The sequence below is a fragment of the Furipterus horrens genome, unplaced genomic scaffold, assembly GCF_987537825.1.
Source record: "Furipterus horrens unplaced genomic scaffold, mFurHor1.1.pri manual_scaffold_17, whole genome shotgun sequence".
Taxonomy (NCBI): domain Eukaryota; kingdom Metazoa; phylum Chordata; class Mammalia; order Chiroptera; family Furipteridae; genus Furipterus; species Furipterus horrens.
Window position 1 is genome coordinate 79,751,455 of NW_028327187.1, and position 11,279 is coordinate 79,762,733.

General features: G+C 44.6%; 1 protein-coding gene across 3 annotated transcripts in view; it reads left to right on the forward strand.

Annotated features, from left to right (window-relative positions):
* SMC1A (structural maintenance of chromosomes 1A) overlaps positions 1 to 10,537 on the forward strand; it is a 32,762-nt gene extending 22,225 nt beyond the window's left edge. For 2 of the 3 annotated variants that reach the window (XM_090264416.1, XM_090264418.1), the window contains 7 exons: positions 1,700 to 1,789; positions 5,046 to 5,202; positions 5,897 to 6,051; positions 6,167 to 6,318; positions 7,410 to 7,479; positions 7,749 to 7,859; positions 8,276 to 10,537. In XM_090264416.1, coding sequence (XP_090120542.1) covers positions 1,700 to 1,789; positions 5,046 to 5,202; positions 5,897 to 6,051; positions 6,167 to 6,318; positions 7,410 to 7,479; positions 7,749 to 7,859; positions 8,276 to 8,359 — 819 coding nt within the window. In that variant the 3' untranslated portion in view covers positions 8,360 to 10,537. The remainder of the gene's footprint in view (positions 1 to 1,699; positions 1,790 to 5,045; positions 5,203 to 5,896; positions 6,052 to 6,166; positions 6,319 to 7,409; positions 7,480 to 7,748; positions 7,860 to 8,275) is intronic. The other variant, XM_090264417.1, reaches the window with a different exon arrangement.
* Positions 10,538 to 11,279: the final 742 nt, after the last annotated feature.

Sequence of the window (11,279 nt, forward strand, 5' to 3'; positions counted from 1 at the left end):
TGTAGCTGTGGCATTCTCAAGATTGTCCACTGAATTGTTTTCTTATTATGAACTTAGTGGGTTTAAATATATGTGGTGTGTTGTACTCTGGTAGTTATTCTTTTTCTATTTTTTAATTTTGTAAAGATTTTATTTATTTATTTTTAGAGGGAAGGGAAGAGAGGGAGAAAGGGAGAGAAACATCAATGTGTAGTTGCCTCTCAGGCACCCCCAGTTGGGGACCTAGCTCACAACCCAGGTATGTGCCCTGAGTGGGAATCGAACTGGTGACTCTGTGGTTCGCAGGCCAGCACTCACTCCACTGAGCCACACCAGCCAGGGCAGTGGTCATTATTCAAGTTGTCATATTTGGCCAGTGGGAACTCATTCAAGTTGGCTTCTGAATCATTTTTGACACAACTCTTCCTGTTTTTGATATCTTCTCTGCTTCCTGGTACTTCTAGGCTCATCCTCTGCATTTCCTACCCCAAGACTTGGAGTTAGCCATTTCTCTGAGAAGCTCTGACTTCTTTTAGTAGGAAATGCTTATTATTTAGTGACTACCATCTGGACACTGGAGTGCTCATGACTGCTGGGTTGCTTGGTGCTTCTAGAACTTTTTGGTAAACTGGGCTATGAAACGCATTTTTTTATTTTGAAGGAAAATGTGTCATGAGTTTCTATTTATACTTCCAATTTAAATTGTAATTCTCAAAGTTCAAGATTGATTTTATGTTTGACTCTCCATTCTTGCTAAAAACCTTGGTTCCTAGTAACACTAACATAGTAAGATATTTACTTTATCCTCTTCTGTAACAGTTTGGAAATCATAGTAAGATACTATTAGTAACAGATTAATTATTGAATGCTGTTTAAGATTTCCTTGAGGTTTTTTGTTGCTAAGCTAATTGCTTATTGGGAATGTACAGTTGTGTGTCTGTGTTTTTAAAGTAATTTGAAAGAATTCTGAGTATTTAACCAACTTAATATATAGTCAGGTGTCTTTGTTTAGTTTTCAGTTTTTAAAGGATTGCTCTTTTTTAACATTTTATTTTTCCCAACTTTAATTTTAAGAATGTTCAAACCTATAGAAAAATGGAAAGAATAGTATAGTGAACATCCATATGCTTTTCACCTTAAATTCACCAATGAATATTTTTTCAGTGTGCTCTCTCTTGTCTTGATTCCCTCCCTCCATACTACACACTTTTTTTGTTTTTGCTGAACTGCATGAAGGAAGTTGCAGACTTCAACTCTTAAATATTTCAGCATACTGAGAACAAGAGATTCTCCTCCATAACCACAATTCCATATTACACATAAGAAAAGTAATAGTAATTTCATATTTAATAAGCTGCCCGTATTTGCCCTGGATTGAGCGCTGGCCTGCAAATCGAAAGGTCGCCAGTTCAGTTCCTGGTCAGGGCACATGCCTGGGTTGCGGGCCAGGCCCCCAGTTGGGGGTGTGCGATAGGCAACTGATCCATATCGCTCTCCTTGTCTTTCTCTCTCCCTTCCTCTCTCTAAAAATAAATAAAATGGTAAGAGAAAAAAAAAAAACCTGCCCATATTTAGATTTCCCTAGTTGTTCCAGAAGTGTTTTTTATATATAATTTTTAAATGATGATCTAATCATGTATTGCTTTTGGTTGTTCTGTCTCTAGTTTCTTTTAATATAGAGCATTCCCCTCACTTTTTTCATAACATTGTTCTTTTGAAGAGTCTATGTGTTGTCTTGAAGAATGGATATGTTATGGATACGCTATGGATATGTTGGTTTGTTTTCATTGTTGCTGAACTTACTCTTCTGGTGAGTTGGAAGTTTGATCTAGTTTGGAGGCTTGATGGATTGGGGTTAAGTAACTTTTGGCAAGAACATTTCAATGGTGATGCTTTGTACTTTGTATTGCATTATGCCAGGAGGCATATAATGTCAAGATATCCCATGTTTATGATACTAAGTTTGGTCCTCAGTTAAGGTATCAATTGCCAGATTTCTCAACACTAAACATACACTTTTACCATTGTAAATAGTTAGTAATCTTTAGGGTGATTCTTTAGCATCTTGTGAATATCTTGTATCCCAACAACATTTTTACCTAGTGTTTTTCACATTTTGACTTAATTTTATCTTATAGTTATGTAGTCTTCCTATGGTTCTAAAACCAAAAGTATAGTACAAAGTACATGAAGAGAAGTTTAGGTTCCTTTCCTGTCCCCGTCACCTCTCTTCCTCTGTCCATAACCATTTTAATTAATTTTTGGATTATCCTTTTTTGGCTATTGTACTTTTAAAAAATAAATATATTTGTATGCAAATATATTCATATTCCTTTCAGATAAAAAATACCATTGTGTATCTTTCATATTTTACTTATATCCTAGAGACCACTTTATACCAGTGTATAGAGATCTGCCGAAGGGCTTTCCTAAAATAAATATATATAGCCCCAGAGTCAGAGTTAGGTGATCTTGTATGCTGGCCCAACATGTCTGTTTACTGTAGTTTTGGTATTACCATATACTATTTTCATTATTTACTTTTTTAAAGTATATTTTATTAATTATGCTATTACAGTTGTCCCAATTTTTTCCCTTTACCCCCCTCCACCCAGTACCCCCCTTTCCTCTAGCAATCCCTTCCTTAGTTCATGTCCATGGGTCATGCATATAAGTTCTTTGGCTTCTCCATTTCCTATGCTATTCTTAACTTCCCCCTGTCTATTTTCTTCCTACCAATTATGCTTTTTAATCCCTGCACCTTTTCCCTCATTCTCCCCCTTCTCCTTCCCAGCTGATAACCCTACAAATGATCCCCATACCTATGATTCTGTTCCTGTTCTGGTTGTTTGCTTAGTTTGTTTTTGTTTCTATTTTTTAGATTCTGTTGTTGATAGTTGTGAGTTTGTTGTCATTTTACTGTTCATAGTTTTGATCTTCTTTTTCTTAAATCTGTCCCTTTAACATTTATTTCATATAATAATGGCTTGGTGATGATGAACTCCTTTAGCTTTACCTTGTCTGGGAAGCACTTTATCTGCCCTCCCATTCTAAATGATAGCTTTGCTGGATAGAGTAATCTTGGTTGTAGGTCCTTGCTTTTCATCACATTGAATACTTCTTGCCAGTCCCTTCTTGCCTGCAAAGTTTCTTTTGAGAAATCAGCTGATAGTCTTATGGGAACTCCTTTGTAGGTGACTCTTCTTTTCTCTTGCTGCTTTTAAGGTTATTTCTTTATCTTTAACCTTTGACATTTTAATTATGATGTGTCTTGGTGAGGTCCTCTTTGGGCGTAGCTTGCTTGAGACTCTGTGCTTCATGGACTTGTATGTCTATTTCCTTCACCAAATTAGGAGAATTTTCTTTCATTACTTTTTTTTAAGTAAGTTTGCAATTTCTTGTTCTTCCTCTTCTCCTTCTGGCGCCCCCATGATTCAGATGTTGGCACATTTGGAGATGTCCCAGAGGTTCCTAAGCCTATCCTCATTTTTTTTTTTAATTCTTGTTTCTTCTTTTAGTTTTGGTTGAATATTTATCTCTTCCTTATGCTCCAAATCGTTGGTTTGAATCTCGACTTCCTTCATTTCTCTGTTGGTTTCCTGTGGCTTATTCTTGATTTTACTTAGTGTAACCTTCATTTCTTCCTGAGTCTTTTTCATGTTGTTGCCATACTGAGTGAGTTTTCTTGAGCATCCTTATCACCAGAGTTTTGAACTCTGCATCTGATAGGTTGGCTATCTCTGTTTTGCTTTGTTCTTTTTCTGGGGTTTTGTTCTGTTCTTTCATTTCGGCTGTTTTTCTTTGCCTCCTCAATTTGGCAGCCACCCTGTGTTTGTTTTCTGTGTATTAGGTAGAGCTGCTTTGACTCCCTGTCTTAGTCACGTGGCCTATGTAGAAAAGCCACCTGTAAATTGTGTGGGGTAGAGGTTTAGGTAATTGCCAGGGTGGGCCAACCCTCTTCACTGCTTTATGGCTATGTGGCGAGGGCTCGGAGAGGAGACAATGCTGCTGCCTGGCTTCTGGTGGCTTGCTCCATTTCTAGTCGCCTCAACCTCTTCACACTTGCTTCTATTACCCTTCCAGCTGCTGCTCCAGTGGTGAATCCTGGAGTGGGTGGGTTTGTGTACATTTGAAGACTGTGCTGGCCCTTTAAGCAGCAAAAATCTGGCAGTTTCTTCTGCTGCCCCAACCCCTACTTGTTTGTTCAGCCAGAGGTACTGGGGCGTGGGGGAGTCTGTCTTCCTGGTGCTGGAACCCTGGGCTATGTCGTCTGGCCTGCGCCATGCCGCATCTCCACCTGTCCATGCGACTCCACCCCTCCTACCTATTTGGATGAATGTGTCCTCTTTAAATCCTTGGTAGTTGGACTTCCATACAGCTTGATTTTCTGATGGTTCTGGGTGTCGTTAGTTTTGAGATCTGGTTGTAATTCTTTCTGTGGTGCGCGAGGAGGCGAAGCATGTCTACCTACATCTCCATCTTGACCAGGAGTTCATTATTTACTTATATGCATTCCTCTGTCAGTCCACAAGCACTGTGAGCACAGGAACCATGGCTCACAGGCCCTGAGGGCCCCAGTGCCTGGCACTTGGAAGGCATTCAGTAAATATTTATTCACTGAAGGTGGCAGAGAGGCACTTACCCATAAAACCTAAAGGTAATATCCATAAAACCTAAAACCAGACTCAAGTGGAATTTGCTCAGACGTAGTGATCAGGGCAGAAAACGTGAATTGCCTCATTTGTTATAGAGTCCGGATCAGCCTGTGTGGGAGCCTCTAGGTCACCCTGAGATGGTGCTGGCTCATGGCCTGGGCTGAGAGCCAGAGAGGGGCACCACCAGCTGTCCTCTGGAGAGATGGAGAAGTTGACAGGACTTGAGGGAAGGGCTAGAGATGAGAAGGCGGCATCAACCTGATATTTCCAGGGATGGTGGGAATGGTTATTGGGGGAGGAACTGAAGAAGCTGTCTTCACAGGAGCAGGTGCCCACATGTTAAGCATCTCTTTGGGGACCTGGGCTTGGGGTCCCAGCCCTTCTTGATATTGTTGGGCCTGCGGTTTACAGGATGCACAGGCTGAGGAGGAGATCAAGCAGGAGATGAACACACTGCAGCAGAAGCTAAATGAGCAGCAGAGTGTGCTGCAGCGGATTGCTGCCCCCAACATGAAGGCCATGGAAAAGCTGGAAAGTGTTCGAGACAAGTTCCAGGAGACCTCAGATGGTAGGATTTCCCCCTTTTACTTGGGAATAAGATGAAGACAGGAGGCTGGAGGCATGGCAAGGGCCTGTTGTTACACACCCTGTTTTTACATGCTTTCTTACTTGAAATGCCCAGAGGCCTAAACAGTAGGAGTTATTACACCTGTTGTTGTTGTTTTAAGATTGTATTTATTAATTTTTTAGAGAGAAGGGAGGGGAGAAAGAGAGGGAGAAAAACATCAATCGGTTGCCTCTCTCAAGCATCCCAACCGGGAACTGAACCCGCAACCCAGGCATGTGCCCTGACCAGGAATCAAACCGGCGACCTTTCAGTTTGCAGAATAATCCCCAACCCACTGAACCACACCAGTCAGGGCTTTACATCTGTTTTATACAGTGGAAAACTGCTAAGGCTCAGAGAGAGTGAATCACCTGTTAGGGTTACACAGCTGGTTGGTGCTAGCACCCAGGAAAGAATCCATGTTTATGTGGCTCCCAGGCTGTGTTTCTTCCTTTGCATGTGTTGGCCAGCCCCCTGGATATATCTGGTTGAGGGACTGCCTTCTTGGGACTCTCCCCAGGCATTCATCTCTCCCTCTGTGGGATATCCCCGCTCTGTGGATTGTCATTTTCGGGTTATTCTTGTCAGACAGCATGTTCCTAGGCCTTGGCAGAGCCCAGGCACTGAGGAATCACCTGTCTTTCCCTTGTGGCAGAGTTTGAGGCGGCCCGAAAGCGAGCCAAGAAGGCCAAGCAGGCATTCGAACAGATCAAGAAGGAGCGCTTTGACCGCTTTAATGCTTGTTTTGAATCTGTGGCCACCAACATTGATGAGATATATAAGGCCCTGTCCCGCAACAGCAGTGCCCAGGTAGGCTGGAGCCCCTTATGCAACCTTCCTCTTATCCTCAGTTGCCCTTCCATTTAGGCTTCCTGTCCCCAACCCCATCCAGACCCAGATCCTCACCCATCTGCCTCCGACCTAGGCATTCCTGGGCCCTGAAAACCCCGAGGAGCCCTATTTGGACGGCATCAACTACAACTGCGTGGCCCCTGGCAAACGGTTCCGGCCTATGGACAACTTGTCAGGGGGAGAGAAAACAGTGGCAGCTCTGGCGCTGCTCTTTGCCATTCATAGGTAAGGCTGTGCCCTCCGTGGCTGTTGGCGGAGAGACTGAACTGAGACCATTAGAGGCTCTGGGGCCCAAAGATATGCAGAGATCTGCAGAGGTGAAGATGTTCTGGTGGAATCTGGACTGCATCCCGGTTTCCCTACGTACAGTATACATAGTCTCGGTTTCCTAGACCTGTCTTCCCCATCCACCCTCACCACTCAGCATGCCCTCACTGGCCCTTGCATGTGTCCAGTCCTTCCACCAGGCTTTTGCTCACATGGTTGCTGGCTAAGCAGCCCTTTCAATGCAAATCTAGCTTGACTGTCACCTGCCACCCCTTCCATGTCTCATTCTCCTCCTGTTCCTCAAGGAAGCCTGCTTTGACCACTGTGGCATACCTTGGCCTTCCTAAGTACTGGAATCTAACTAATCCAAGTTAGTGCTTGATTGTACAGTATCATTCAGCGAATATTTCTTGACAGCTGCTCTGTGCCAGACCTTGTAGGGGAATAGGGGACACAGATGAGTCAGACATGCTCTCTGTCCTCAAGGAGCTCACGGTCTAGTGCAAGCCAGATGTGTAAACAGACAGTGAGCTAATTGTTGTAACCAGGTGAGCCTGTGTGCTGTGGATGCACAGAGGAGAGACACCAACCCAATCTGGAGAAGGGTGTGGGCGACCAGGGAAGACTTTCAAAGGTAACAGTTGAGCAGGAAATGTAAATAATGAGTAGAAATTGGCCAGAGATTAGCAGGCATTCTGACTGGAGAGTGCGGCATGCGTACAGGCAGGGAGACATGGCAGCGTGGTACAGGCGACTGGGGCAGACCTCTAGGTAGTTCGGTCAGTATGGCCAGAGCCTGTCTCCCCAGCCAGCCTGGAAGCTCTGGAGAGGACCATGTCTTCTGTTTCTACAGGAACTGGGAGCACAGGGCTGGATTCAGAGGAGGGTTCAGTTGGTCTCTTGGCCTTTAGGGGCTCAGGGAACATTAAGGCCTGGGATTTTTAGTCTTAAGAAGTAGAGGGGAAGCTGGCCTTGTGTGATGGGCCCTGGGGCTGTCCTGCCCCACCCCAACCTCATCGGTGTCAGCTCACCTTCTGGTTCTCTCCCAGCTACAAGCCAGCTCCCTTCTTCGTCCTGGATGAGATTGATGCTGCCCTGGATAACACCAACATTGGCAAGGTGGGTACAGGCAAAGCGGGGCCTGGGAGTGGGGCCCTAGGTTGGGACTGAGTTTTGGGGAGCAACTCCTGAGTGTGCCCTAACTATTCTTGCTGCTTGCTATCTGTGCCGGAGAGTTTGGGCCCAGGGTCATTCACATCACGCTAGCCAGTGGTCTCTTCCCAGTACCTATTTCCCTATATTCCCCCTTCTGCCTCTGGCTCTGACTGGAAAACACAAGGCAGTGCTAGGACTTCAGCCCTGCTGAGTGTTGGTGGCCCCTTGCACAGGTGGCCAATTACATCAAGGAGCAGTCGACTTGCAACTTCCAGGCCATCGTCATCTCTCTCAAGGAGGAATTCTACACCAAGGCTGAGAGCCTTATTGGCGTCTACCCTGAGGTAGGGCAGGTGTGGCTCAGAAGCCAGCCCCACCCTCTGCCTGACTCCCCAGGGCCGAAAGGGAAGGCTGCAGTGGAGGGGTTTGGGGGCAGGGAAGCATAGAGACTCAAGTCCGCAATGGCTATCTGGGCCTGTTGAAGCTTTGCCCAGGAGGCTTACCCAGCCCAGCTGGGCAGAGCTCTAGCAATTGGGATCAGGTAGAAAGGCCAGGCAGAAGACACCCACACAGCAGAGAAAAAGAGGAGCATGCAGAGGTAGTCAGGGAGAGAGGCACGTGGGACTAGGAACATCCCCTCACACCCAAAGAGAACTGTTGTTTGGGCTTTGGGCAGGTATGTGGGAGGAGGATTTGAGGCTCCCAGTTCTGAGATGCTAGACCCCTCTTAATTTCATTTTTCTTTCTCTCCCTCCTTCAGCAAGGGGACTGTGTGATCAGCAAAGTCCTGACATTTGACCTCACCAAGTACCCAGATGCCAACCCCAACCCCAATGAACAGTAGTAGTTCTTCCCTCCCACCCTGCCTGGATCCCTAAGCTGCCCATCTCCTAATCTCTGGATATTTGTCTCCCAACCTTCCCCTACCTCCTGTCCCTGTTTGCTATAATCATGAAATTTAGGCACTGCTATCCAGCGCAAAGAGGAACAGAGGTGATGTTAGGTCTGGAGCAAAAACTGAGCTACAGGGAGCATCCTGGCCTCTGGAAGGAAGTGCTGAGATGAACAGGGCCATCTAGCCATTCCCCCCTTACACCCTCCCCAACCTCCCTTTTCATCACCCATAATCATGGGTCCATGGGACCCCTAGCATATTGCTTATGTGTGAAGTGTGTTGTGTGTGTGTTCGTATGTGTGCATGTGGGTGTGTTTGCAAAGTAATAAAGATATTGCAGACTCATTTTAGAAGGAGCCTAGGTTGAATTTGACTCCAAGAGAGCTTAGTATGACTGCACCTCAGAGCTGGGCAAAGATATTCAGGACCTCATAGGAAGGAGCCAGGCAGTCACATGAAACTGCCTGCATTCACTCATTTGTGTTTTCATTTATTCATGTATTTATCGAACACATAGTAAACACCCTATTTGTCAGGCTCTCTGATAGGAATGCAGAGCTCAATCAGACATGATCCCTCCTAAGGAGACGTAGTGGGTTCATGAGTTCCTGTGGTTAACTGAATCATGTATAGGCACTTTGAATTTGATAAGAGGATGATCACCTCCAGTCTTCCTGGAGAAGGTCACATTGGACTTTGATAAATCAGTAGGAAATGGTCAGGCACTAGGGACAGAGCCCAAGCACTAGAAACAGAGCCTGAGCACTAGGAATAGAGCCCGGGCACTAGGAGCAGAGCCCGGGCACTAGGAGCAGAGCCCAGGCACTAGGAGCAGAGCCTGAGCACTAGGAACACAGCCCAGGCACTAGGAGCAAGGCCCAGGCTCTGGGGACAGACTGATGCATGTTCTAGTCCCATTTTTTATCCCTTACTAGTTTGACATTGGGCAAGTCATTTGACCTTTCTGTGCCTCAGTTTCCTCATCTGTAAAATGGAGCTAACAATATCACCTACCTCATTGGATTTAATGATGTCAAGCTTCTCACTGGAAGCCTTATCCCTGCTTGGAGTCCCCTAGGTGCTTAACCCTCAGAATGCAGCCTTCTCATGCCTGGATCACTGGGGGCTTCTGATACCAGTTAGGGACAGCAAGCACCTCCAAATCTGGGAAATGCTGAATGCCATGGTTACTAGGAAAGTTCCAGAGCACTGGTAGGTTTTACCTGGTAAGTTGAGGGCCTAAGGAAGCCTATAGTTTCAATCATGTATATTGATGGGGTGCCTGGGCCACACCCCAGCCAAGCACAAGTGATATTTGTTTCGGGAACTAACTGTTTTAGCCGCAGGGACTGTGCAGAGGCAGCACAGACTGCTGCCATGAGGTCAGCCTTTGCCGTCGGACTGTCACCTTGCCCTGGTCTGTAACTCTGTTGTTGTCTTTGAAAAGTTAAGCCAGTTCTAATTACTCAAGTAATACATGAATCCACTCTCTTTTTAAGGAATTACATTCTTACAAATAAACCTAGCCTCATTCGGCTACCACTTCCCCTCCCTCCCTCAACTGCTGTTCTGTTTGTTGTACATGTGTCTAGACTTTGAAGACTTTTACATATATGAAATCATTGAAAATGTTATTATGTTTAATGCAGACAATATATGGAAATGCTTTGCAGTTTGCTTTCTTGGCTTAATATTTTTAAAATCTATCCATGTTGCTAGTAGATTCAGGTCACCCTTTGTAATTCCTGTATAGATTGTCATCATATGACTTAATCATATTTTACCCATTTCCATTGTGATAGACTTCTGTTTTTGATATTACAAAATACTACATAGGAACATCATGTGTGTGTGTGTGTGTGTGTGTGTGTGTGTGTGTGTGTGTCTATGAAAGTTTACCTATGATTAATTACTAGAAGTTGAATCAAAAGAGTCATAGGCTATTTATATTTTTGTTTTTAATAGATACTTCCAAATCGCCCTCCTGTACTATTTACTCAATATTTTTCTTTGAGGTCTTAGGTTTAACATCATCATCTACTTCAATTTTATCCTAAGTAGCGATATTTGTGAAACCACAGGTTTTATGTGCTTTGTGGTTTTTTAATGCATATTAAAGGCGTAATTGTCAAAACAAGTTTGTCTGTGTTCAATCAAAGAAGTTTCATACCACCAGTGTATGTGTGCCATAGTTTGGGAGGTACTGGCATATCTAGAAGAACCCATTTTGGGAGTCACCATGGTTCAAATCCCAGCTGTAGAAACTTGAGCCCATTACTTCACTTGTGTGAGCCTCACTTTCCTCACATAGGAAAGGAGATAATAGAGACCTACCATGCAGCAGTGTAGGAAAGATGAGATGAAATATGTTTGAAGCAGTTTGGCTGGCGGTGATTATTGCTATTCCCTCCATTTATGGGTGGGGAAACTGAGGCCCAGGAAGAGTAAGTGAGCTGGCTATCAGATAACAATGAGGGTTTGAATTCAGGCCATCTGATTCAGTCTTGGGGATTCTCCACTGTGAGGATGGTTATCAACCTTCACTTTACACTTGAGTCACTTGAGAAGCTTCTTTTTAAAAATCAAAGCGCTACATACATACACAGCCTGGGGAGTAGTACAGACGAGCTTATAACCAACAGCAGCAGTTTCCTGCTGCACCTCCACAAGCAAAGGGCATGGAGCTCCTCGCACTGGTCCTACCCCTGGAACTCTCATTCAGTGGGGTGCAGGTATTAATGTAGGCCAGCGGTGTTCAACCTGTTTCATTTCATGGCACACACAAACTAATTGCTAAATTTCTGTGGCACACTGAAAAATATACTTTTTGCTGATCCGAAAAAATAGGTATAATTTTGATTCTTTCACT